General features: G+C 51.5%; 2 protein-coding genes across 4 annotated transcripts in view; both read left to right on the plus strand.

The window, feature by feature from the left end:
- ST3GAL4 (ST3 beta-galactoside alpha-2,3-sialyltransferase 4) overlaps positions 1 to 27655 on the plus strand; it is a 1214471-nt gene that overhangs the window by 1180618 nt on the left and 6198 nt on the right. The gene's annotated exons all lie outside the window — the stretch shown is intronic.
- On the plus strand, positions 13386 to 27121 carry LOC126644117 (transmembrane protein 45B-like). Of its 3 annotated transcripts, none has more exons than XM_050323061.1 (6): positions 13386 to 13405; positions 22021 to 22222; positions 22684 to 22896; positions 24278 to 24462; positions 25301 to 25446; positions 26090 to 27121. In XM_050323061.1, the coding sequence occupies exons 2-6, from the start codon at positions 22039 to 22041 to the stop codon at positions 26205 to 26207; spliced, it is 846 nt and encodes a 281-aa protein (XP_050179018.1). In that variant the 5' UTR covers positions 13386 to 13405; positions 22021 to 22038; the 3' UTR covers positions 26208 to 27121. The 3 variants fall into 3 exon arrangements, with proteins under 3 accessions (XP_050179018.1, XP_050179019.1, XP_050179020.1); XM_050323062.1 differs by lacking the exon at positions 13386 to 13405 and adding an exon at positions 14487 to 14631; XM_050323063.1 differs by lacking the exon at positions 13386 to 13405 and adding an exon at positions 15870 to 15891.

Raw genomic sequence — 27655 nt, forward strand, 5'->3', positions numbered from 1 at the left:
TTGTGGTACATGAATTGTTGATACAGTGCTTAATTCCTTTATCTCTCACCACTTACATCTCACTGCTGCTCCTGCTTTGGGTTGTGTCCTCAAGAGACTGGGATCATGATCCTGCATGGCATAACCCACCGAGGCAGCAGCACTTCCCAGTCAGAGCTGAGAGATCTCAGCATCATTCCCCATGGGAAAACACATCCAGGAAACTTCACCAGCCACAGACTTCACAGGATCATCCCGGATATATTCATATATTAAACCATAGCAGAAATGACATATGCAAGCACAAATACCAGCATTCTCTCATTACTCATACTTTGCCTTTGGAATTTTTCTCCTTTTATTGCTGTTTTACAATAGTAGCAGAGTAGTAGCAGTAAATCTCCGGAGCATCTGTCTAATTACATCTCAATTTAATTATTGCTCTTCGTCGTGTCTCCATCCTAATGAGGTCTTCAGGTTGTGACAGCTGATGATGAAGTGGCTGCAGAGGTGTTATCTGCTCTTCTCCTGAACAAGAGCCATCCCAGGCAGAGACCAGAGAGGGCCCTTGACGGGGCTCAGCCTCGCTGCCTCTGCCTCGCACACACAGAACAATCCACGTTGTGAAACGCCTGCTGGAAAGGGAGATAAAAAATTTAAACAGCCACAGGGCACCCAGGTTGGTGGATGGGTTCCAGAAACATTAGGTCATAGATTAATTTTTATTTTCCCCCCCCAATCCTCTCTCCCAAAATACACTCCGGCACTTTTCCAGCAATTATCAAAAGTCACTTTTTATAGCGAGGGTGTCTTCTAAGCACAGTTCTCCAGATTCTCTTCCACTGGCTTCGTTCTCATCCCATTTCAGGTTTTTCTTTATTTATTTTCCATTAAGGTGGAATGGCTCGAGAGGCAGGAACTCAGATTTCCCTCCAGATCACCCCAGAATACTCCATAAAACCTAAACCCCTCAGGTCAGTGTGGTTCTACCAGAACAAATTGTCCTCCCTGGGAACGGGACAGAGACCCTGCAGTGCTTGCCTGGCTTGTGCTGTGGTCTCTGACACTTGGGACTTGTTTTCTGTTGACATCCCAAAGACTAAATAGCAAGTGTGGGGGATCCTGCTCCTTCTTGTTCAAATAATTATTCCCCTGGAAAAGCACAAACCCGATTAACAGTCACTGCAACCCAAGGGTGGAATTCACCTGTGATGTGCTACTACACTGAGCAGAAATCTGCTGCACATATAGAGCAGTGGCACTACTTTCAACCCAAATAGTGTTAAAATGCTGCCCTGACCAGGAGCTGGTCATGTTGGACTTTATAATGCACCCCCAGTCTGGAAAGTGGCAGCAGTGAAGGGTTTTCACAAGGGCCACAGGAATCAGTGGCAGGATTTGGGGGAAATCCCCCAGCAACAGAGTTGTTGATGATCTCAGAGTCCACTCTGTGTAGCACTGCAGAGTCAACAACCTTGTCTTGGTGTGTGGGAACAACAACCTCATCTTCTGGCTGCTCACAACACATCCTGTCCCTAATGGGTGCCATGCAAATGGCAGGGTGACCTCATTCATCTGCAGAAAGGGATGGCACTTACAGACCAAACACAACGTTGCTATGTAGGTCACTCGGTTTCAGACCCTCTTCTAAAGTCTGGCAAAGATTTGGGGGCAGTCCATGTAACCACTGTTACATCCCAGCTCTCCTACACAGCACTCCCAGAGTGTTATCCTGTTTTAATGACTGGCCAGAGGAAAAAGGAGGGCTGTTCTCATATCTGCCATTGACTTTGGCAGTGCAAGGTCTGCAGACCAGTAAAGAACATGTCTAACTGTAAACACCCACTTCAGTCCCAGCACTGACCATGTCCAAATGCTTTCTACCACGCCTGTGAAGTGGAGATGGAGAGCAACCTTGAACCACCATTTCACCCCCCTGCCCCCTCCAGGTGCAAAGGCAGAGACAACTTTGTCTCATCTGTTCTGTTTTTTCATTAAATTTAGATGCTTAGAATCCCTTTGTTCCAGTTCCACTTCATTCCTTACTCAACCCATTGAGAGTCAACAGAGGTTATTTCACTACCTCACTTAAACATTTTTGCATGGCTTTAATTATTCCTCCCTCTCCAACCCCCTTCTCTCGACTGAGCCACCCCATCTTACTCATTCCTTGGATGTCATGTTTTCTGCCTGCTCATCAATACTCTGTTGCACAAAACACACAGATGATTGTCCTCAATCCACACACTGAAATTCCTTTAAATCTAAGTAGATAATTGAAGCTTGTTGGATCAATATCAGGCAATGATCTAATATATTGACTAGAGATCTCTATCTGGGCAGTAATGGGTTAGTCATCAATAAGTGACAGGGATCCGTGGCCAGATGCAACCTGGGCTTGCACCATCTGTATCCAGGTCACCCACATGGGTGATTTGGGCTCCTCTGAGTCCACAAGCACTTGCCCAGTGATGGGGGATGAACCAAAACCTCACAAATCCCAGTGACTGGCCATGGCTTCAACCAGACATCCAGTCATGGAGCAGTTACACACCTGTGTCATCCTTTGTGGGAGATGATTGTCACAGGGCAAAGAGCCATCAAATCCGTGGATTCTCCCCTGTTTTATGGAGGGTTTTCAGCTTTACAAGCTTCAAACAGCCAAAGCTGATGAGGGCAGCTTTGAATTACCTCCTCACCATCTGATGGCTACAAAGAGAGCCTAAAGCCTGAGGTTAAGCAGGATGAATCTGGTGGGAACTCTTGGATTTGGGTGTGCTTTCCTACCCAGTGAAAACCTTCCCTAAAAGTCCCTGCTCCTTCCACCCTTAGCCTGGGCTGAGTCAAGTTCATTAAGCACCTTTCCAAAAATGTCATGTTACTTAAAACATCAAACCCAGGAGCTCCAAAGCCACAGGGGATCTTCTGCCACCTTAAGGAGCTGGTGAGACATGGGAATCTGAACACAACCCAAATTGCCTGAGATATATCTTACACATGACGTGGATTTAAGAGAAGGGGAAAAAAAAAATATATATTAGCACACAAAATATTAAGTCATTCATACTTTCTGCAATTAATTTATCTGTCGTCAATAGGCTCATAAACTATTTGACTTTATGACAGCTTGGAAAGAGAAGATGCCAGCTTTTCCTGCAGGTGTGCATCTGGTTGGGAAGATACCAGCAACTGTACGTGCAGGGAGGGAGGATGATAGGAGGGAGACAGAGGGGTTGTGAAATAAGATGGGAGTGAAAGGGTTGGCAGAAATGCTGGCTAGCTGCGTGTGCCCTCCCTGGAGGTGGGAAAGAGAGGGTTTGCAAAGCCCTGGCTTCGAGCAGTGTTCCCATAGTAGGTTAAGAGCCCCTTTATTGTGCAGTTTTATTGATCTGGCTTCAGGTAATGAACACTTAAAAAGAGCCCAGGGCACTGTAGAAATGGTGCAGCACGTGGGATATCCAGTGGGATATTTAAGATATTATTCAGGGCCAGGTATCAGGTGCTTACACACTGGTGTGATCATCGGTCCTGCTGACTTCACTGGGACGTCATTTCCTTCGTGGCCTTTGCAGGTTTGCTCTTCAGAGCTTCCCCCCCTGACTCCTGGGGGTATCTCCATGCTGACCACATGGAATGGCCATGAACTATGAGGTTTTGGGGCTTGGGAGATTGGGAAAATGATCCAAGTCAAGACAGACCTGAGGGGTCCTTGAAGGGTCAAGCAGGGGTGGGCGAGAGGGTCTTTCCCAGACCTCAGTAAATTTAAAGTACCTGTAAAGGCAATTCAGTGCCTTTGTGGGATCTCCTGGGAGAAAAGTTGCTTGACCTCCTTTTCTCCTTACATTGAAGTTATTTAATAGTCAGAAAGTTTCTGGTGCTCCCCCTGGGTTCACATACTTCCCTCATTCCTAGGAGGCAAATTGTGGGATTGTGGCAATTGTGCCTCTCTGTGCCATAAAGTTCCAAACAAGCACCTGCTGAATTCAGGTTTTTTTGTTTTGGTTTTTTTTGGTGTTTGTTTATTTACAAAACTGGTGTTTGGATGAAGCTGACGCTCAAAAGATTGAAATGGTTTTGCATTTCAATGGTAAAAAGCTGTTCTTTGCTCACTTGGTGCGAAAGGGGGGAAAAAGCAAAGCCATTACAGCCTTGGAAAGGAATAACTGGGGTGGAAATGTGGAAAAGTCCGGATTTGAAAGCTCTGTCAAGAGGAAAAGTGGATAATGAGTCTCAAGGGCTAAGGAAAAACTAGTACTGAGTGGAGTTCTGGATGCTTTTTGTCAGAAAATGAAGAGGGAAGGTAAAAGCAGGGGACACTGTTGTAGTTTGGGGACCAGAATGAGGAGGCAGGAAAAATCTGCAGTGGGACACAAAGAAATTAAGATTTGGGCTTGTTAAATAATGATGCTTTGTTTGTAATGAATCCCAAGAAAAGCTGAAGGAGCTTTAAAATGAAGTATTTCAGTCTGCCCAGTATTTTGACAAGGGCCTGGAGGGACAGGACAAGGGGGAGGGTTTCAAACTGACAGTATAAGTTTAGATGGGATATTGGGAAGGAATTCCTGGCTAGGAGGGTGGGCAGGCCCTGGCACAGGTTGTCCAGAGAAACTGTGGCTGCCCCTGGATCCCTGGAAGTGTCCAAGGTCAGGTTGGACAGGGCTTGGAGCAACCTGGGCTGGTGGAAGGTGTCCCTGCCCATGGCAGGGGGTGGCACTGGATGAGCTTTAAAATTCCTTCCAACCCAAACCATCCTGGGATTCCATGTTTTATGATGTGTTGCAGACACGTTGCCTCCTCACAAACCCTTGTGAAGCTTTAATGTCTCGTGTTACGTGAGTTTCTGTCCTTCTGGGCTAGAAAGGAGGCAGGAAAGCAGCTGCTCTCTAGTCCAGCTTTGTCCCCATGTGTTCCAGGTGTGATGCCATCCCAGCTCCTGCCACAGCACACGGGGACATCTGATGGCCTGGAACAGATTACAGATGGGGAAGGGCCTGGGTTTGGAGCCGTGTGAGGACACTGAGGGCACTTGGTGTGTTCAGCTGGAGCAGAGGAGACTGAGGGGAGACCTCCCTGCAGTTCCAACTGCCTGGGCAGGGGCAGAGGAGGGGCAGGACTGAGCTCTGCTCTGGGGGGACCAGGGACAGCCCCCAGGGAATGGCTGGAGCTGTGTCAGGGCAGGCTCAGGGTGGATCTCAGGGAAAGGTTCTTCCCCCAGAGGGTGGTTGGCACTGAACAGGCTCCCCAGGGCAGTGGGCACAGCCCCAAGGCTGCCAGAGCTGCAGGAGGGTTTGGATGATCCTCTGGGGCACAGGGGTGACTCTTGGGGCTGGGCCTGTGCAGGGCTGAGGGTTGGACTGGATGATCCTTGTGGGTCCCTCCCAGCTCAGCATGTCCTGGAATTCTGTGATAACATGATGCAGGATGTTGTGCTGAGCAGGGACCTGGAGCAGCCACCTCTGGAAGAGCTCCAGTGATCAGCAGCGTGTCCTGGGAAGCGCTGGTGTGTCCTGGGAGCTGCAGCCTGGCAGTGCAAACAAGGTGTGACCTCCCTGCCAGGTACAGTGAGAGCTCCTGACTGATAACATGTTTGTCACCGATTCACCCGCCTCGAAACTCCGGGGACAAACATCTCCTGGGGTGTAGAGGCTCCAGATCAAACACCTGGGAGATGCTGCCCCTTCTTTGGGATTTTAATACTTGACTAAATTAAATCCAGCAATGGGAGGTGGGTTAGAGGGGAGATGTGGAGTTGAATCCTCGATTGCTTTGGGCAAAAGCCAGGTGGGATGAGTGTCCAAGGCCAGGTTGGATGGGGTTTGGAGCTACCTGGTCTAGTGGAAAGTGTCCCTGCCCATGGCAGGGGGTGGAACTGGGTGGGATTTAAGGTCTCTTCCAACTCAAACCATTCCATGACACATGAACATTCCCATCTCCAGCCAACCCCTGCTTCTTCCTTCAGCCCCCTCAGCTCCAAAGGCACATCACAGCCCTGAAAAGGAATTAAATAAAAACAGGGGGAAAGGGGAAAAGTGAAGAACCAACACAAGAAATTTCTGTCCACAAACAGGGAAACATCTTGAACGTGCCACTGGCGTGTTGCTGCAGACAGCTTAAGCCCAGAGAAAATTCTTTGGCAGTGACATCAATTCAGCAATAAGTAATGCATTTTCTAGGGCTGAGATTCAATTTAAGGTTTCTCCACTGAGTGGAATGATTGAGTGGTACTTAAAAAACATCCAACAAATGAGACTCCTTTTGTTAAGCTCTCGACAGCCCAGAAGTTAAGAGTGGGGGGGGGTTATTCCCTTTTTTCCACTTGAACTGTGGTTTATGTGCTGAAGTCTGTTAGAACTGCCTTGAACTTGGCTTTCTGCAGAAATTACCCCCAAAATAATAATTGTTTTTAGTGCTGAGTGACCCAGCCAAGGCTCTGAGGATGTTTATCCTCTCCACACTCACCCCTTCTTACCTACAAGCTGGCACCCAGCAGAAACCACAGATTTACTGAACTCCAACAAAAGGACAATTTTGGGCTGTGAATTCTTGAGAAATATGGCACAGAACAGTCTTTTTCTTTCTTTTTTTTTTTTTTCCTGGTAAATTGTGCAGTTTTCAGCAGTCAGTGTTTTACAACCTCCCCAAACCAAAATCTGCCCACAGAGCTCTGGGTTTAATAACCCCCAGCAAATCTCTCCTCCAGAATTTGTCACAATTTTTTTTTCCTCTATAATAAAAAAAAAAATAAATTAGAAGTTGCTATAATTTTACAGGGAGTTCTCACTGCCTATGAATCTAAAACTACCCTGAATAATGCTCCTGTGAAAAGGCAGTAAAAACTAGTTTTGTACCAGCAAGTGAAGGGCTTAAGAGTTTATTTTCTTGCTGAGTGACTGGAGTTAGGCAAAGCCCATCCCCAAAGGTTTCCTTGCTAGTGATGCAGCTGTGGGAATTGCCAAATACATACCCAACAGAGGACTAACTTTCTAAAAATAGTGATTATATCATTAACCATCTCTCTCTCTTGGTCCCAATTAAGTTTGAGGACGGTGGTGGGAAGAGAGGATGGCACTGAGCTTAGGGCTTTTCACCAGCTCTGTCCTCTTGTCTCCTGAAGACCAAGGAGAAGGAACCTGCTGTGACCTGAGTGTTGACACCATTAGACCTTCATCTTTAGATATGGTGTGGTTTAGGCAGAGGAGGGGAATTGAGGGAGAAGCTGACTTGGGTTTTGTGGGGGTAAATAAGTGTATATGATTTTGGTCTTGGGTTTGGAGGGTCTGCCCGGCCACAGAGGTGACCAAAGTCTGCCCCTGGATGGGAAATGGGATTTAATCTCACATTGCTGTTTGAAAATGAGATGTTCAACCAAAGCTGGTTGTTTGGACTCTGCAGCAAAGGGGGAGAGAGGGAGGTCAAGCCAGCAGCTCATCCTAGGTCTGCCTGGCCAGGGTGATACTCAGTGGGTTCCACTCCTCGGGGTGTCTGCTGGTGGACTGAGCTGGTTTTGAGGCGAAATGAGATGTTTTGAGCTTGACTGAGATGTTTTGAGCTTGTTTGCAGGTGGATTGAGCTGGTTCTGAGGTGGTCTGCAGGTGGATTGAGAGTGGGCACAGGAGGTGCCAGAGGCTTTCCCTGGGCAATCTCCAAATTCCACAGGAGTGCCACTTGACTTCTGAGCAACGTAAAACCAGACTCCTGAAGGCTCCTGACCTTGCAAATGAGGCCAGAAGGATCCATAATGTGGAGTGAGGGCCAGCAGGTTTGCAGCCAGGTTTTAGGAGGGCCTGGTGGGGGTGATGCAGCCCCTGCCTTTGGAGAGGGCAGATCTGTGAGGTACAACCAGGATGATCTCTCCCAAACATGATCCTTCAGGTCGAGGTTGGAGCACCCCGTGGGACAGGGCTGAGGAGCAGTTTCCAGAGCTGAGCTCCCAGGGCTCCTTATCTTCATCTCTCCCTGGATCTCTTCACATGCAATCCAAAGCTGAGGGGTTGGGGATTAGACCTGCTCCAACTTCACCCCCCCGGGGGAAGCAGCAGGTGGGTGGAGAGTGTTTGTTTTGGGTGTTTGTGCCATGGCAGAGGAAGAGGAGGCAGCGATGTGAAGAGGCTGCGAGGTAAAGCACATCCCAGCTCCGTGTCAGGGCCCAGCTTTGCTTGACAAGTCATCTCTAATCCTCCCTGCTATAAACCCAATAAATGGAAATGCCGGGGAAACAATTGTAGTGCAACTGTCAGGATTAGATCAAAATGAAAGAGGAAAAGCCCATCTAGGAAGCAGCTACCACTCAGTAATTCATCTCACTCCCATCGATCCCGTTTTTCCTGCCTCGTGGTTCTACAGCTGAAATGCTCTGGTTTGTGGAGTAGTTTGGGTAAAAGGGAGGGTGGAGTTGGGGGGGAGAAGAGTTGCTCAAAAAGCAAGTCAAAGGCTCCAACATGTGTTCGTGGCCGGTTGAATTCAAGATGAGGGTTTTAGGCTTCCCGTGGGAGCTCCCTTTTCACAGCTCCCCCCTAATCCTCTTGGAAATCGCCTGTTCCCTACAGCTGCTGGGTCACCAGATGAACTATTTGTCCAATTATTCTTGGCCGCGCTGGCTGGGGCTGCTCAAAGCGGCCGGCCCCGGCCCTCGGCCCACTTCAATCGGCCCCGGGGCAGCCCCAGCCCGTTTGAAGCCCCCCGAGCCCCCGGCTCCTCTCCCTCCCCCGCGCCCCTTTTCATCCTCCCTCCATCCCCGGCCGGGGATGCTGCGGGGCCGGGCTGGGAGGGCGGCTCCGGTGTCGCTGTCGGAGCGGCCGGGTGAGAAAATAATTACAAATGAAAGAGAGATTAGCAGGGGCTGTTGTGACAAATGCTGCCGAAGTGGTTTCTGGAGCGCCGGCGGAACCTTCTGACGGGAGGGATGGGAGCAGCTGCCGGCCCTGTGGGGTGGGGGGAAACAGGGATCCCTCTGGGACCCCGGAATGAGAGCCTAAAACCTGACAAACCGCGGCTTGGAGGGATGAGATGACAGACCAGGGCAGCCTCACGTCCTCCAAATGGACTGGTAATTAACACAATTTATTTTTCACATTTGTCTGCCCCCTCCACCAGCATCCCCCTGTCTCAGTGCTCACAGAAGTGTTCAAACCCATCTCAAAAATGGCTCACAGCTGCTGAAGGATGGTTCTTGCCTGGTGCTGGGGATCCTCAGGGTTCACCTGGTGAGGGATCTGAGTCTTCAACCTGTCTGAGACTGTGGAATTACAAAATGTACTGAGCTGGAAGGGACCCTACAGGGATCATCCAGTCCATCCCTCAGCCCTGCACAGGCTCAGCCCCAAGAGTCACCCCCTGTGCCCCAGAGGATCATCCAAACCCTCCTGCAGCTCTGGCAGCCTTGGGGCTGTGCCCACTGCCCTGGGGAGCCTGTTCAGTGCCAACCACCCTCTGGGGGAAGAACCTTTCCCTGAGATCCACCCTGAGCCTGCCCTGACACAGCTCCAGCCATTCCCTGGGGGCTGTCCCTGGTCCTCCCAGAGCAGAGCTCAGTCCTGCCCCTCCTCTGCCCCTGCCCAGGCAGTTGGAACTGCAGGGAGGTCTCCCCTCAGTCTCCTCTGCTCCAGCTGAACACACCAAGTGCCCTCAGCTGCTCCTCACACGGCTTCATGTAGTTCCTAAATGACACAGCACAGCTATTTAGATATGTCTGGAGTACAGGACATGTGGGAAAGACCTTGATGGTCTTTAGATGAGACTGTAAATAGTTGATGGCAAGGTTGGACAGGGATTGGAACAACCTGGTCTAGTGGAAGGTGCCCCTTCCCAGAGCAGGGGACCAGAATCAGATGATCTTTAGGGCCCCTTCTAACCCAGACCAGTCTGGGATTCTATGATTCAGCCCCCAGTGGACATTCCACCCCCTGCCATGGGCAGGGACACCTTCCACCAGCTCAGGTTGCTCCAAGCCCCATCCAACCTGGCCTGGGACACTTCCAGGGCTGGGGCAGCCACAGCTGCTCTGGGCAACCTGTGCCAGGGCCTCCCCACCCTCACAGGGAAGGATTTCTTCCCAATATCCCATCTAAACTTACTCTTTGCATTTTGAACTCCCCTGCTTTGGAGTTTTTTCCCCAAAATTCTGAAGAGAAAAGGGATGTACAACCTCCCCACACCTGCACCAGCTTCCCAACCTCCCTCTTATTCCTCCCTCCCTCCTTCCCTCCCACCCGTCCTCCTTCCATCACCCCCAGGTTTCTCCCAGCTGCTCCTCACATCTCCCGAGCCCCGGCAATTGCTCTTGAAGCATCACATCAAAACACCATTAGCTGTTCCCGGCCAGTCCGGCTCCCCCTCCCCGTCCCAGGACAGGCTGGCGCTGCCACATCCCCGCCCGGCACTTTGAAGCCCCCGCCCGGCTCTGCGGGGACAGCTGGGCTGTGCCACAATCCCCTCGGCCCTTCGGGCTAAGCCGGGCGTTTTAAAATAGTCCCCCCCGGCCCTCCCTCTTCCCTGCCCGGCGGTGACAACTGCACAATTATTTTAGACGCTGTTTATGGACCCGCCGCGTAACCGGAGCCCGCAAGGGGGGGAGGAGGAAAGGGGGTGGTGGGCACGGGGGGCTGGGGAAGAGGGGCTTTCACCCTAATTAGCAGCCCCCTCATTTCTCACAGGTTGCTGGAAAACTCAGCCGTGCGTGTGAAAGCTGCAGCGCCAGAGGTGGCCGAGAACAAGCGCTTCGCTGCCATCCTCAGTTTTCTAAGGGTGGTTTGAATCCCTCGGCGTTTGTCTCAGGGCCCCCCAAAAGTCCCTGAGCAGGGAAACAGGTGCTGCCAGTGGGGTTTGGGACAGTGGTTAGGGTGGGGAAGTGCCCTGGGTAAGGCCTTGCCTCGTGCCTCAGTTTCCCCGGTGGTAAAACAGGGATGCGATGTCCGGGATGACCCCAGGAAAGGAGGGGAAGGCACAGGGATAGAGCTGCTCTTCCTAAAATCAGTGTGGCAGCCCAGCTGCGGCCAAGCGCCTTTGGAGAGGGAGGGCTGTGGCCAAGTGACTCCAGGAGCTTCTCACAGGCACTGTGGGACTGGTTGGGACTGGGCTCCCCCCAACCCCAAAATGGGGATGCAACCCTCGCTTCCCAGACCCGCCCCCTCGCACCCCTGAGCATCCCTCGGTGGTGGCAGGATCCTTTCTGCGGGCCCTCAGCACCCCCTAGTGTTCCCGAACATTCCCGGGGTTCAATCCTGCACACGCGAGGCTCGTCTGGTCGCGCCGTGGGACGGCTGCTGGTCCCAGAGGCTGGGGCAGCATCATCATCCCACATCCCTCATCCCACATCCCACATCCCTGCCTCCACGAGGAACCCCCTACCCCCCGATCACCACCTCTCTTCTCCCATTTAACAGCACAAATCCCCAGTACAACCTCTCAGCTGCTCCCCAAACCCCCGGGTCTCAAATCCCAAAACATCCTTCCTCCGTGGGCATGGATTTGCAGGGCAGGCTGGAATCCTTCCCGATCCAAGGTCTCCTCTGCAGAGCGTGGTTTGTAGCACGCTGGGGTTCTGTTTCCATTGCTAAAGGTCAGAAAACAACAGGGGTTGGATTCGCTCTTCTCCCCTGGTCCCAGGTATGGGTTTTGATGAAATGCAACTTTTAGGACAGAAAAATAAAGTAAAATTAGCAGAAATTGTAAATGTTTGCTTGGGAATGAGAGGCTGGAGTGGGAGTGGTGGGGAAGGGAACAGGGGGGAAGATTGTAAAGATGATGAATATGGGGAGGAAGCAAATTAAATATCAACATTAATGACACTTCCCAAAACTAATTTCAAAAGCAAAGGGTTCAGTATTAATATGTCAAGGTGACTGAACTGATTTTCCCTCTTTTCAGGTAAAACTACCCACTGAATCTGACCCTGCTGAGCCCTCCCAGCTTTGTGTCCCCAGTAACCTCCCAGTCACTCAGAGACGTTTCTTCCACTGCAGGTGTTGATGACGAACGAAACGCCTCTTGTTCTGTTTGGTGACGCGGGTAGGGACAGCGGGGCCGAGCCCTGCCGGGGAGGTGACATTCCTCCCTCCGCCGCTGCGATGTGCACTTGCTCCATCGCTGCGGAACGGCAGCTGGCAGGAGGGGGGAAATCCCCAAATCCCACGATGAGAAGATTTAATTTTGCCTGGCTCCCGGGGACGATATCGCCGGCACAGCCCTAAGGGCTGCCCAGCTCCCTGCACCTCTCCCAGATGGCTCACTCTCCGTGTGAGGTGGTTTCGGGAAGCATTTCATTGCCTTCTTGCCCTTTTTTTTTTTTTTTTAACTCCACTTCAGCTGTGGGTTGTTTCTTTCACCCTGTTAAAATTTCTCATGGAGTTTTGCCCTCTTTTGGGTGCTGTTGCTGTCACTTTTATCCCTCACCATCTCTCCCTCTCTGTTTGTCACTATTTCCTCACCCTCTGTCTTCTCCTTCCTTTCCATTACTGTTCTCTGGATATATAATTTTCCTTTTAATGATCTTCTGTGCCTTATTAATGTTTTTGCCATGTCCAGGCACGCTCCAGCCCTACCATCCAGCTGGTGACTGATGCAGTTGGAATCACATCGTGGCTGAGCTCTCTCTGCTTTCATTTCATTCTTGCCTGTTCTTACCCAGCTGGGGTCTCAGATCTGTTCATGGGGGGGTGTAACAGAAGCCTTTGGGGTTTCCCTTTGCTTATGTCTGCTTTCCTGCCAAGCTGAGCCCCAGAGCCATCCCTTTCCAGCCTGGCTGTGCACGGATGCCGTGAGCTCCCCGCAGCTGCAGATGTGCCGCGTCAGATTTATTCACCTCCTCCTTTTGCCATCTGGCAAACTCCTTCCTGGACACCTCTGTGAGAGAACAGGGTGTTTGCAAGAATTAGGTCACGTTTTGGGCAGAGTTTGAAGGGTCCCTTGCCATCCACTTCGGTTTTTCCCAGTTTGTACCTCCCCGGGGCTGCATTTCCATTGCTGGAGGTCGATAAATATCCCACCCACAGATATTCTATCTCACAGCGTGTGGGGAATAAAGCTGCCCATGGAGAGGGATAAATTTAGGTGGTGGTGCCTTTGAGCAGCTGCAGGTCTCTGCCCCTTCCCCTGCTCCGAGGCACTTCAGCATCACTGGAGATCTGGGTTGCACGCGAGGAGTGAGCGCTCGGGTGACAAACAGCCCTGAGATGGGAGGATGCTCCGAAGGGATCCTGCCCCGGCTACCAGGAAGGCTGAGGGAGCTTCCACCAGGAGGTGGCTCACTTAGGAACGGGAGGATGTAGACACAAACCCATTTTCCTGCAGATCCGTTGCCTGCAGTGGGTGCTGCATCCCACAGCACCTGCTCCTTGGGGAAGGTTTCGTGGGTGCAGGAGGAGGGGGAGGAGCACAAGGTGTCATTATCTCAGTTGGAGAACACATGGACATCCCAGTGAGGGAGCAGGTAAACATCTGTGCCTGGCCAGTGTTCCAGCCTGCTTTCCCATTTTCCTGCCTCTGGAGATTGCAGGTAGCCCGTGCACTCATCCCTCTGGATGTGTGTCCACGTGGCAGGTGACTCTGCCACCCGTCCCCTCTGCCAGCACAGGAACATGAGGGAAGCAATTTCCTGGCTCTTACACTCCATCCTTTCCCCCATTTCTCCGAGCAATTATTTCTGAGCTCTTTCTGAGCCCTGCTCTTCCCCCTGCCTGTATCACACACTGCACCCGTGGAGACTGCAGGTGCCACCTCATCTTCCCAGAGGGCATCCCGAGATGATTCCCAGAGCAGCACATCCCTGTTTTCTTGGTGATTCCCTGCAGATTTGCATGTCAGTGTGAAGAGACTGTCGGGCTGTTGTTTGCTGCCAGAGCTCCTATGGATGTGTTTAGGAGCTGCAGTTCTGCGTGGGGTAAGCAGGGAGAAAATAGATATCAGGAGGTGGAAAATTAGAGATGAGCAGGACACAAAACAGCTTGTGGAGGCTTCAAAATTTCCTAGAATAGGAATTGTGATTTTTTTTCTGGGTTGATTTCATAGGAAGGCATTAAGATTTAGAAATGGTGCTAATTAGGAATTGATCCCTGGGTTTTTTAGGCTGGTTGTGCTGTGCTGACCAGAATTCCAGTGGTGACTCATCTCCCAAACTGGACACAGGTTTGATGAATTCAAAGCCTTTACTTGTGATTTCAAGGCTGTTTAAGGAACTGTTTGAAGGGTGGCTGAGCTCTAGGATGATACAACTATAAATTAGAGATGACATCAGGTTTGTCTTATCAGGACCATGTGGACGTGAGAAATCAGAGATGATATTAGGTTTGTCTTATCAGGGCCATGTGGAAGTGAGACATTCTGCTGAGGTTCCACTTAATCCCAGCTCAGGGCTGGTCTTTACTACACTAAATGCACACAGAGAGGTTATTTGTTTCCTTATAGTAAGATCCACCCCCTACACACCCCGTGATTTGGTTCTGCAAATATTTGAAGGTGCAAATTTCCTGGTAGGCGAGAAACACCAACATGACTCGGCAGAGCACGGGGGAGGAACAAGCTCCCATTTTAGGGTCGGGTTTAAGTAAAGGTTGAGTTTTTAACCACACTCAGCCTTTCTTCCATATCAGCTCCAGAGACTTCATCACTCACAACTTAAGATTGTTGGTTTTTTGGGGTTAAATCCTCCTGTGTGAGGTGAGTGTAAACCCCTTGATTAATTCTGATTTATTCCAGGGCTTGTGGGACACGGGTTAAAATGTCAGCACCTCCTGGGATGTTCATGAAACAGTTTCATGGAGAGATAAGAAATACCTGCAGCTTGGCTTTTGCCTCTGGAACATTTGAATCATCTCACCTCCAAAAAAACCCAAAACACACAGGGTTTGGGCATCCAACCCCACCACTGATAAAAGAGAGGATGACAGTGGGATGCTTCTTCCCTTCCAGCAGCACCCACCTCTCTGAGAGATGAGAAAAGGTGGATTAATGGATTATTATTTATTATTTAAAGATTTACCTTTCAAACAGTATTGTGGGACAGAGAGAGGGAACAGATTTGATGCTAATAAATCAAAATAATAATATAATAACATAAGGAAAAGACAGGGGATTGCCAGACAGCACTTCTAACCCTCAAGTCGTTTATAAAACAGGGTGGTATTTATATTTAAAATATTTAAAACATTTAAATCCAGCTTTCTTGCTGCAAATTCCCTGTGGCAGGTGTAGTTGCTCTCAGGGCTGTAAGTAGCTGAGCTGCTCCCTAAAAGTGTGTAAAACCCAGGGTTGGAGCACAGAAGGCCCTGTCAGAGCTTCCCTTACAAATAGCCATAATAATGCTTCCCTCTCTCCCAGGGGTGTCGTGGGGGTTAATTATTTAACATTTGTAAAGCACTTGCAGGGCTGGAGATGAAAGTGGAAAGTATTATTAAGGATAAACTCAGTTTTATAGGAGGCCTGGTCAGAAAATTGCATTTGGATTGAAATATGGGTTCTGAGTGGGGATCCCAGGAGGAGCATCCATCAGACCTGGGAAGCACGGAAAATGAAGTACTTTGGAGGAATTAATCCAGTTAATAATTAATGCAGTGTTTTGGGGTGAGGAATGCAGGGGCCTGGGGTGTGGGGTAATACCCCAGGCAGCTCCCCTGGCCCTGCATGGGGTGGGTGACGGGGCGGGGGCAGAGAGAAGGAAATTTCACCATTGCATGAAATGTGAGAAAATAAAGATTTCCTGGAGGGGGGAAAGCCTTGAAGTCAGGAACTCACAGAAGAGTTTTGGGGCGAGAAACCGCAAAATTACAGTTCCTGATGGGGGATTTCGGCATCCAGGGCCACTTCTCCCTGCTGGCTGGGGTTTTGGGGAGGCTGTGGGCACCCAGGGCTGGCAGGGTGGGGCAGGGGAGGAGCACGGGTCACCTGGGAGCAGGTGTGGCAGCGGCATCGACGCGGCAGGTAAGGCTCTGCTGCCCTGGGCTGGCACGGGCGGGGGGCTCGGGGGGGTGGCATGGGGGGTCACCCCCCGCCTGCCCCTTAGGGGACCCCTCTGTTGGGATCCAAACCCCTCGGGGAGCAAGCAGAGGGCTCAGGGTGGGTAAACCTGGACCCGCCGCCCTTGGGAGAGCGAATTGCCGGGGAGGGGGCAGGGGGGGCAGAGCCCGACCCGCCGGGTGTCCCAGCACCCTGCGGGGACACGGGAGGGTCCCTGCTGTCCCTGCCGGGCTGCGGGCGATGGGACAGCCCCGGCAAACCCGCAGCAGCGTTTTGCAAGGAGGAAGTCGAAGAATAAACGCGGTGTGCTGGGCTGAAAGCAGGGAAAGGTGAGAGCGGGGCAGCCGGAGGGGAAACGAGACCTCCCCGATCCCACCCAGCCCTGCCCGCCAGGAGCCCTCGCCGGGTCCCCGCTCCCCTCCCTGCCAAATTCAGCGCAGAAACTCTGCCTCGCAGCTCAGCCCAAATCGCCCCCGCGGGCGCTGAACCAGAAAGTCCCTCCCCACCCTCCTCTCCCCGCAGGATTGCCCAGGAAAGTCGCTTTTGATGCCCCCCAAAAAAGCGTGCGGGTTAGAATCGTAGGATCCCAGCATGGCTTGGCTTGGAAGGGACCTTAAAACTCATTTTGTTCCAACCCCTCTGCCATGGACAGGGACATTTTTGCTGCAGGGGAAGGGTTTCTTCCTTCTTCCTACTGGATTATCATTAAAAAACTAACAACTCCTGGCTCTGGCAGCTCAGGGTGTGATTATTGAGGCACAGGGTGCTGGTGGTGGGGCATGTTGGGGGCCCACACCTCTCTAGGGGGCAGCTGTGGCGCTCAGGAGGCTGAGGAGGTTATGTGTTGGGGGTGAATAATTGGATATTTTGGGGATATATTGCAATGGAAATGGTTTCTTTAGTTGTTTTCCTTGAGGGATGTCAAAGACCTACAGCTCTTAGCCTGTGTCACATTCTGGGGCAGTTGGGATAATCTTAGGACAAGCAATTTTATCCTCTTTGGAAAATGCCCAGAGAAGCTGTGGAGTCCAGAGAATCTGTGGATACCCCACACCTGGGAGTATTCCAGGTTGGACAGGGCTTGGAGCAACCCAGGGGAAAGTGTCTTGCAGGAGGTGTCCCTGCCCATGGCAGGGGGTGGAACTGGATGAGCTTTAAGGACCCTCCCAACAAAAACCATTCTGAAACTCTAGGATTCTATAAATACTGGTTTTTGTGGCATTTTTGGTGGTGGTAACTGTGGCTTTGAGTTTATTTTTGGGTTGGTATCCATGAGGTGATAGGGATTATTGGAGTCAGGGCTAGTCCATCATGGCACATCTCGGAGTCACGGGGGCAGTTTGGGGCACAGATGGCACCCACCCCCTTTAGATAGCACTTTAATCACTTAAGCATCATGCAGAGGTGAAGAAAAATGGCTTTTAGGATGGTAGCCTGCATTTCCCCAAACAGATCATTTTTAAAGTCAGACCTCAGAGCCATAAAAACCCAAACAAACAAGTGCAGGTCGTAAAGAGAAGGAAAAGGATGATGAAGCACCTGCTCTGAGCCCCTGAAATTAAGATGGCTTTGGCTAATTTGTTTTATTTCTCAGCTCTCTCTGCTGGGCTGTAACTTGGAGCTGCTTCCTGCACGGCTTGGAGCAGGGTTTGGGATGGAGAATCTGAAACAGAGGCTTATAAAACAGGAGACAAAGAAAAGCAGCAGAAAGAAGAGCAGGCAGGGAGCAATATAATCTCTCCATCACCACTTTTCACTTGTCTCTCTCCCCCAGTGACTCTTTTCAGGTGTGTCTATTAAACAGACCTCAGGTCCAGCATCCTGAATTTAAAGCTTTCATCTCAGTTTGAGCTTCCCCGTTGAATTTCCCCATTTCAGTGGGATGGATTGCCTCAGTCTGTTTTCTCTGGCTCTCTGCAGTCACTGCACAAGCTCCTGCAGCACCTGATGGTCCTTCAGATACTCCCTGACAATTGAGCCTAATAGTTTCCAATAATGATGATGATGATAATTTTTTAACTTAAATCCAAAACCCTTAAGGATCCTTTAGAGGCAGAGAAGTTGCTTTCCTGGCTTTGCAGACAGGTCTGGGCTGGCCAGGATGAGGAACATGATTGCTCAGTGTCCCCGGCGAGGGTGAGGTGAAGAGGAGAAAACCTGACCATAATGGGATGAAATGGCTCAAAATGACATTAATGCATTAGGGATCCAGCTCCTGAGGGAGCTGATGGAAGTGCTGCTATGATTAGAAATGTCTCTGCAGACAAATAAGACAGTGCTGGCAATGGAGTGAGGCAGTGCAGGATACAGGGCAGCTTTGCTGGTGATGCCTCTCCTGACATCTCTTGGGTGTCATCTTTGTGTCCTCAGAGGCACAGATCTCTCACCTCTGTGTCTGGAGCACTGCCTTCCCTCCCAGGTGCAGCATTTGGGCTGTGGGTTGTGTTGTATCCAGGGATATGCACAGAGAACATTCAGGACAACCAGCCTGAAGGAGGATGGGTTTTTTGGCCACAGCACCTCAGCTGCTGCCAGTGTGAAGGGCTGGGTTTGCTGTGCTCCTGCAGCTGCAGATTGGCATGAGGGGAGACCCGAACCCCCTCTGGAAATGGCTTTGATGTTTCCAGATCCACATCTCAGTGGCATTCCCCAGCTCAGCATGGGTTGTTTTTGGTTTTTTTTTTTTCACAAGCCAGGACATTTCTCTTCTTCCCTGAGTCAGCTTTTCCCTGGGGACCATCTCTGTCACCCACAGCTGCTCCCAGAGCCAAGTGCAGGTCCCACAGCAAGCAGACCAGCTCTGGTGTGTCTGAACTGCCTGATTTACAGAGGCTGAAGGGCAGAGTTAATTGCAGTGGTGATGGCTGCGAGCTGTTTCCACTGGTGAACTTCAGACTGCAATTCCAAGCTGGGGAAATGGAAGAGATGCCCTGACTGAGACACTATCAATGCACTAATAAAACCTTTAAAAAAACCCAACCAAAAACCTCAGTAAAGCAAACGAGACACTGGGAAAAGTAAAGTGGCCCGGGCTTGGGCTCACAGGAGGTTTTGTGGCTGCGAGAGGAGGAGGGGGGAGTCTCAGCGGGCTCCTCACCATCCTCCCGGCCGCCTCCCCGGGGGGTTGGTGCATTAGCTGTGAACCAAGGAGGAACCAGCTCCCCGGGGAGCTGATAAGAGCAGATGCAGCAGTAAATCATTAAGCTGATGCAGCGCAGGGCATCGTAATAAACAGGGGTAAAGTGCACCAATGACGGGCCAGCGGGACACGGGGCTGTCACCGGACACGGGGACGGGGGATGAGGGAAGGGGCAAAGTCACACTCAGCAGGGATGTCCTGGGCAAGGTGGCTGCTGTCCAGCACCCACTGGACCTCCAGCTTGTTCTTTTCCCTGCTGCTTGCAGGCAACTCTCATGTCCTCAGGAGCTGTAGGGATAACAAGGGCTGTTTGTGCCCCGGGGCACGAACATAATTGCTGCTGTTTTTTCTCCTGTGCTTACCTACTGCGTGTTTTCGGAGGAGAAAGAGAAGCAGGAGAAAGAGTTTTGCTGGTCACACGTCCCACCTGAACCACCTGATCCCTGCTAGTGGGGGATCAGGCAGGAATGGACCCCAGCAACCCCAAAACAGCCCCCACCGCCCCACCGAGAGCACACACTGTGAGGTGGACACGCACACTCCATCTAACTGATCTTTAATTAGGGTTAATGAGGGCATCCTTCAGGTCAACCCCGTTTGACTGAGCTGATCTCCGGAGGGAAACCCTGAGATGTGTCCCTCACGAAGACATGAGAGGTGGGAAGACACTGACCTGCGTACCTGGAGCTGTTTGCAGCCTTCCAGAGAGGGTTTGGGTCTCCCCTCATGCCAATCTGCAGCTGCAGGAGCCCATCAAACACAACCCTACAGACTGACAGCAGCTGAGCTGCTGTGGCCAAAGAAACATCCTCCATCAAAGAAGGTCTCACTGTGTATCTGCCTTTAATGTGTAACTGCTGGAGATACATCCTAGAGTTATGTTTGACTACACATTGCTGTGGTCCTTTTGTAATTGTGCCATTAACATGGCTTAATATGGCTGCAGTACTTCTTGTTGTGGTGTTTTGGGGTGGGTTTAGTTCTGGTTCCAGTCATTACCTTGATTTTGTACCATTCTTCCTTGTTTCTGATCTAACTTTCCCCTCTTTCAGTTTAAAGCCAGGTACATGATGGGACTCTCTGCCCCCCCAGAAAATACAGATTTTCCAGCCCTCTCCTTGGCTTGGGATTGCTGCTCCCTTAACCACAGGGATGCAGGTGGATGCTCCCATTCCCTGGTTGTCTGTATTTGATTGTATTAACCCACTGGACCGTGCCAGCACTGCTTTGATTTTCTGTTTAATTACCCAACGCACCCACTGTCAATACATCTCTCCTTTTAAGTCACAAAATAAGGCAGAGCCTTTGCAGTGCTGCTCACAGCAACCTGCTGAGCTGCCAGTGAGTGCAGGAGAAAACACCATTTCCATGCACAGCTTAGAAAGTCCCCTCCTAAATTAATTTTCCTGGATCCACAGGCAGCTCGGAGGTGTTTGGTGAGGGCAGGACTGTGGGACCAGCCTGGTGTGACCACAAGGGCATCAGCCCCGTCACTGCCGTGTGTAGCTGCACACACTGGGCTGGTGTTTGCACAAGGAGCCAGTGTTTGCTCACCAGCAGGTGCTGGATTAGCTGGTTGGTCAAACCAGCTCAGATCAGGCAGGTTGGCTCCAGGGCTTTAGGAGGTCGGGGCTAACCCAGTGGATTTTCCTGCCTGGGGACAGGCACCTGTGGGAGATGGTTCCTGCACCAGCCACGGACTTCAGGGGATGAAACAAGGGACAAACTGGCTGAAATCAGACATTAATAAAGGCCAAGGAACCGCTCTCCCTCTGCAAGGCTGACAGCAGTGAGCAGTAGTCAAACCAAATTATCTTTGTGCAACAGCAGAAGAGCACTTTTGGTTTATATTTCCAGGGAGTGGAGACTGAAGCCCAAAATGCCACTGGTGGTTTCAGGAGGATCAGGATGTGGGTGCCTGGGCTGGGGAGCTCAGGTCCAGCTCCAAAGCATCCACCCCACGAGGGGGATGGCTCCCACCCAGTGTTAAGCACTCCCTGAGTGGAGAAGGAAGTCCTGGTGCTGGCAGCACAACCTTTGTTATCAATTCAAACCACCCTCATTGCCCAGCCTGACACCCCCTCACACCCCCTGGACATATGCTGGAGCCCACAGGAAAGAACTAATCACTTCTCCACCTAATTAAGCAAACCAGCAAATGGCAAACAGGAGCCAGCCGGGCTTAATTGGTGTAATTCTCCCAGGAAATGGGTCTCCTGGCTCCCTACAGACTGGGGGAGGGCAGCCTGGCTGGGATCCTCCCTGCAAATCCTGGCTTGGGGATGCCCTGGGGAGGGAAGGAGGAGTGTGAGGAGGTCGGGATGCAGGCAGTGAGTTGGGTGGTTTAGCCCAGGCTCACGGTGTTTTGTTTGCAGCAGCTTTTGGGAAGCTCCATTTTTAACAATATGCTTTGGTTTGTGGAGTAAACACAGAGTGTATTTTCCCCCCTCTATGGGCTGAAATGATTTCAGGAATTTTAAAACATTTTGGACTTCTGTGGCTGTTCAAGGAGCTAAAGAAACTCACTGGTGTTTACCCCTAGACATCACTGCTTTCCCTGTGTGTTATCTCTCCTACCTGGTCCCCAAAAGCCCCCTTCCCTAGTCTGCTCATCCTTGCAGAAGAGCAGGAAAAGCAGGAGCTGCTGCTGGGAGGGATCTGAGGAATGCAAGGTACAGGCTGGGATGTGTCAGAGATTGCAGCAGGTTTAGGGCTTTTGCTGAGCTAGTCTGGCTTTCCTGGACATTTTCTTATCTTGGGGCAAGGGCCTCAGAGAGGCCCTGTTTGTTCCCACCTCTCACCCTTGGAGGGTTTTCCAGTTCTCCTTCCCCATTCCTATGTGCCTGGTCAAGCCTTTTCCAGGCCTCCGTGCAAGGTAAATCCAATTTTTCCCGGTGTCGTGCCAAAGAACTGCTGTAAGTTGAATAATTTCACCATTTTTCTTTGCCTTGCAGCCAGAGGAGGCTGTCAGGATGGCGAATTTCAAGGGTCACGCACTCCCAGGCAGCTTCTTCCTGCTCTTTGGGCTCTGGTGGTCGGTGAAATACCCTCTGAGGTACCTCAGCCAGGGAGCCAACAAGAAATCCCCCAGGAGTTCCAGTTTCCAGCGCGTGGATGCCGTGGAAGGGGGAATGAAAATTGTCTTTGCTCTCATAGGTAAGGCTTAACTTTTCACTTGCCACGTGGGTAAATTCCCAGCCTGCAGTGGTGGCTGCACTGGAGCCCTGACTCCAGACAGACCGGCCCAGATGTGGAAGGACCAGAGAATCCTTAAGGTTGGAAAAGACCTCTGAGGTCCTCAAGTCCAACCATCAGCCAGGTCCACCACTAAACCATGAGCCTGAGCACCACACCTACATGTGCTTGAACGCTTCCAAGGATGGTGATTCCACTCCTTCCCTGGGGGCTGCACCCTTGAACGCTCGCGTGGCCCGAATCTCTGGTAGAGTTTGAGGCGAAAAGGCCGAGTCTCGTCCCCCTTCCCAGAGCTGAGCTCGTGTTAACAATCCTGAGCTTTTCCTGCGGTCTTTTCTCCCTGCTGCAAGCCTGGAGCTGCTGCTCCAGCAGCGCTGGAGGCACGAGGCAGCGTTCCCCAGGATCCCCGTGTGTCCCCGCAGGGATGCTGGCAGAGCAGTTCGTGCCGGACGGGCCGCACCTGTACCTGTACAGCGGGGCCGGCCGGGACTGGGTGAAGCTGATGAACTGGCAGCACACCACCATGTACCTGTTCTACGGCATCTCCGGCGTGGTGGACGTCCTCACCTTCGTCTCCCAGGCCGTGCCAAGGGGCCTGGATCGCCTCATGCTGTCCGTGGCCGTGTTTGTCGAAGGTTGGTGGGAGAAGGCGGTGCTTAATGTCGGGGAGGGATGACAGAATCACAAAACATGCTGAGCTGGGAGGGACCCACAAGGATCATCCAGTCCAACCCTCAGCCCTGCACAGGCCCAGCCCCAAGAGTCACCCCCTGTGCCCCAGAGGATCATCCAAACCCTCCTGCAGCTCTGGCAGCCTTGGGGCTGTGCCCACTGCCCTGGGGAGCCTGTTCAGTGCCAACCACCCTCTGGGGGAAGAACCTTTCCCTGAGATCCACCCTGAGCCTGCCCTGACACAGCTCCAGCCATTCCCTGGGGGCTGTCCCTGGTCCCCCCAGAGCAGAGCTCAGTCCTGCCCCTCCTCTGCCCCTGCCCAGGCAGTTGTGACTGCAGGGAGGTCTCCCCTCAGTCTCCTCTGCTCCAGCTGAACACACCAAGCGAGACCGAGTCAGAGAAGGACTAAAATTTGCCTTGCCTGACTGGAGTATTGCTTGGGATGCCTCTGGAGATCCTGCACATTGTAGGTGATATATTATTGCAGGGCAGTCTGGAATGAGATGGGAAATACAGGCACCAGTAGGTGCTGGTTTGGGATTTCTGGGGAGACCGTGGAGTGGAGGAGCAGGATGAGCTCCCTCAGGATGAGTGGCTGGTGGCTGCTGCATCATCTGCTGTGCTCAGAGCTGTTCCCCTGCCCTGGGCTCCCCTCGAGAGCCACGGATTGCTCTGCAGGCACCGTCAGCCTCATCTGCTTGCAGGGCACGTGGCAAATTAAAGTGACTTATTCTGGCTTCAATACATCATGAATATCGTTCTGTCTTCTGGCTGTCTTGCAAGTCACCAGCCAGGATTCCAGAGCCCTCTTGGATCACAGAATCGTAGGAAGTCTTGGGTTGGAAGGGACATTAAAGATCATCTAGTTCCAGCCCCCACCATGGGAAAAGAGGGTCTTGCTTCTACAGAAGCTGCACATCTCCTCTTGTTTTCCCCTTCATGACTGCAGCAGTTTTTGAGACAGCAGCAGGGGCACCTCAACAGGCACAGGAATAACAAGAAATTTACCATTTACAGCTCCCAAAAAATGGTGGAGTTTAGCAATAGGAAAGAAGGACAGAGCAGAAAGCTGGTTATAAGGGGAGAGGTGATATCACTGATGGGGGAAGAAAACCAGCCTGTCTTTGGATCCTCTATTGCTCAGATCCTCCTATCCCAAGGCTGGGCACCTCATCCCTCCAGGATGGTGGGATGCCAGGAGACCCAGGGGGATGGTGCCACTTGGAGTCCCTTCTTTACCTGGTGACCTGTCTCAGTCTGCCACCCAGGCAGGTGCTTTGCTGTGCCCTGTGGGCACAGTTGGTGTTGTTGCTGTTGCTCTAAGCAGGGCACGTGTCTTGGCAGGTTTTCTCTTCTATTACCACGTCCTCCACCGGCCCGCGCTGGATCAGCACATCCACTCCCTGCTGCTCATCACCATCTTTGCTGGGGCCGCCAGCATCCTGCTGGAGGTCTTCCTCAGGGACAACATCGTCCTGGAGATGTTCAGAGCTGGCATCACCATCGTCCAGGGAACGTGGTTCTGGCAGGTCAGTCGTGCCTGCTCAGAGGGGGCAGTGGGGACAGAGGGGAAGGAGCTGTGCATCACACACCAATCACACATCTCCCGAGGATCATCGTGCCAGGCTGGCTTCGTAAATAGCTCATAACCCAGACTGAGGATTTAACTTCTCACAGGTCATCTCTGCTGGCTGCTCCTGCTGGAGGAGCTGTTAGTCTTGGCTTATTGCTTCTCTGGGGGGAAGAGCGAAAGCCAGCGAGCAACAACAGTATCTAACAACCGAGTACTAATTGCTTAATGTGTCTAATGCACCCTGCAGCCCTCCCTCTGGTTTAGTGGGAAAAGGCAACATCCCACCCCCAGCAATAAAATGGCTGAGTTAAGATACAGCCAGCTGCTTGCTTTGGGAGAAGCTGGAGCAGCAAAGAAATCAATTGGAGATGATTGCTCCCAAAACTAAGCTGCTGAAAATAATCTGAGTTCCCCTCCTCTCTCTCAGCCCCAGCTAACTCAAACCAGCCTTTATTCAGAGGTTAAAAAGTGGGCTGAGTTTGGAAAATACCAAATGTGGGGGTTTTAAAGGGTGGCTCAGAGTTTGCAGTGCCCAGGGACGGTTGTGTCCGGATATGGTACAGAAAAAGATCTGGGGCACAGCCTCTCACTCAGGGCTGGGCTTCACTGCCTCAGTCCCTCAGTCACCACAGGGATTGAGCTGATTCACTGGGAGGGTGGGTAAGGTTGTCCCTGCCCATGGCAGGGGGTGGAATGAGATGGTCTCTAAGGTCCCTTCCACCCCAAACCAGCCTGGGATTCTGGGATTCTCTAACGATTTTTCCCCAAGTTAATAAATTTCTCGTTCCACCCAGATCGGAATCGTGCTCTTCCAGCCCTGGGGGGGTCCAATGTGGGATGAGGAGAACCATGACAACATCATGTTCCTCACCATGTGCTTCTTCTGGCACTGGGCAGCTGCTGTGGCCATCCTGGCTATCAACTACACCCTCACTTGCTGGTATGGCTGGGCAGGAGCTGGGGCAGGACTGGGGTGAGGGTGGGACACAGATGTACTCCAGCCCTTCCCAGAGGACAAAGTCACAGCTGAATAAGCAGCCCCAGACTCCAGCAGGTCTGAGGGCAGGGTGACAAAGCACACAGGGTGTCTGTTGAGTGCACAGAATGCAAAACAGTGTCAGTGGGAGGCACAGGCGTTAAACGGTGAGAAGTCAAATAATGGAGCCCCCAGAGCTGCTCCTGTAAATCACACTACATTTCCTCCTTCTGCACTGAGTGCTGAAGTCAAACTTTAATTCAATAGAGAAACCCAAACGTTTCCAGGTCCCCCTGACATTTTGTCCCCTCCCTTGCAAGGACTCAAGGAGGTCCCTGAGTCAGGGGAGGTCCGAGAGCACTGTCTGATGGTTGAGCAGTGCCAGCCCCCAGCCTGGCTCTTCTGAGGGGATGGGAAGGGGACATTATCCCACTTCAAGGGATGTTGTGTGGGCTACAGAAGGGATAGTCCAGTTTAAGGCAGCAAATAGACTTTACACAGAATAAAAACCCATCAACAGCATTTCAGGACCTCTACGTGACAATTCTGGTGAGTGGCATCAGTCTAGGGGTTTTACCATCAGTGATTTCTTGCTCCTGTGCTGCAGGTGCCTCCAGAGGTTCAGCAGATGCAGTGGAGAGCCCTACATCAGCCTGGGGGTCCGGCAGCAGAAGGGTGACCCCAACTCCCAGGCCACCTTCCTGAGCGGCTCCGATGAGGAGTGAAGAGGCTGCAAACTCCTTCTGCAAACACATGAACAACCTGTTTTCTGGAAGAAAAAAAGAATCCTAATGAAATATTTATGTTTTGGAGGAGTGAGAGGAGCCACTGTTGTGCTGTGGGGCAGCAGGTTGAGCCCCTGGGGGCAGGAGCCCAGATATTGCTGGCTGGGGGCCGAGCACCATTTGATGTGATTTTCAACAGCAAAAATGAGGCATGGAAATTCCACATGACAAGACTGCTTCATCCCACGGGTTACCAGGTGTGTTTCCATAGGGATGGAGGGCATCCTTTGGCCAGCTGACTTTTCCAAGAGCCTGGAGGCTTTGACCTGTTGTGATTGAAGCCCAGGAAACCTTCAGGCTGAGGTCAGGTACCTCTGGAGCAAGGCACCACCCCGAGGAGGACGAGGAAAAGAGCGTGGAATGTGAGGTTTTGGCAATTTTTGCACCAGCAGGGCTTGACTGTACACGATATGAATGTTATCACTGAAGCTTTGAACTAAAGAGGGGTTTTGTTAATCGTTTTCGTGATCACTTAAAGGCTGAGAGAGTGAATAAACGGGAAATAAAAAATCCTCACTGAGCTGATATCCTTAAATTTAAGACTGATAAATTATAGAGTGTGTAATAATAGCTTAGACAAATCCATGCCTCAGACCTGCAAAGCCTGGAGGACTGTAACACACACGGTTGAGCAGCAGGGAGCCATGGAACGTCCCAGTTTTCCATTGAAAGTAAACCCCCTCAGCCCAGAAAGGAGAGGAAACAGGCACAGGGTTTGTTTTTAGGCTGCCTTTGCCAGCTAATTTCTTGCAAAAAAAGTGACTGGAAATGTCACCTCCTATTCAGGAGGAAAATACGCCCGTAGCGAGTATGGGGATTAAACCCAGTAAATACAATAAATATATTAATAAATATATATATATATTTATGTTTATGGCACAAGGTGAGTTGCAGCTGTTTGTATCTCAATGCCTAGGGCAGGAAGGATGCTCTGCACTGAGCTTTTCTCCCTGCTGTGAAATGAGGGGGATGGATGGCAGCTGATTTTTGTGCTGCACAGAAAAGCAGCTCCTGGCGACTCCGAGGGAAGGCACCTTTTAACCCCCTTTCCCCAGGTGCAAAAAGAGCCTGTTGCAGGCTCCAGAGCTGCATCCTGGACTTTAGTGCTATTCACTCCAAAGACTGAGCAGCTATCCTGGAGTGCCAGCTCTCCTGCATTCCCACTGCTGGGCCAGTTTACTGTGCAGGGCTGGATTATGGGAGGTGCAGACAGGGAGTGAGGAGAGTGAAGCAGCAGAGCTGCATCTCCCTAAATCCACCTGATAAACACCACAATAAAACCTCAGCTGTAACTGCTGAACACGAGGAGCATTTTTCAGATGTTCCTTTTTCTGCCAGAGCAGAACAGCTTCCCTAAACCTCAAGGACTCCTCTTGCTGCTGCCGTGA

Source organism: Myiozetetes cayanensis, unplaced genomic scaffold (genome assembly GCF_022539395.1).
Source record: "Myiozetetes cayanensis isolate MyiCay16 unplaced genomic scaffold, myiCay2020 scf29, whole genome shotgun sequence".
Classification (NCBI taxonomy): domain Eukaryota; kingdom Metazoa; phylum Chordata; class Aves; order Passeriformes; family Tyrannidae; genus Myiozetetes; species Myiozetetes cayanensis.

What these genes read in the sequence shown, in the direction of transcription:
- LOC126644117 (XM_050323061.1), top strand. Translation starts at nt 22,039, where the DNA reads ATGGCGAATTTCAAGGGTCACGCACTCCCAGGCAGCTTCTTCCTGCTC. An exon ending in AATTGTCTTTGCTCTCATAG is followed by an intron (nt 22,223 to 22,683) that starts GTAAGGCTTAAC and finishes GTGTCCCCGCAG; the next exon opens with GGATGCTGGCAGAGCAGTTC. An exon ending in CGTGGCCGTGTTTGTCGAAG is followed by an intron (nt 22,897 to 24,277) that starts GTTGGTGGGAGA and finishes GTGTCTTGGCAG; the next exon opens with GTTTTCTCTTCTATTACCAC.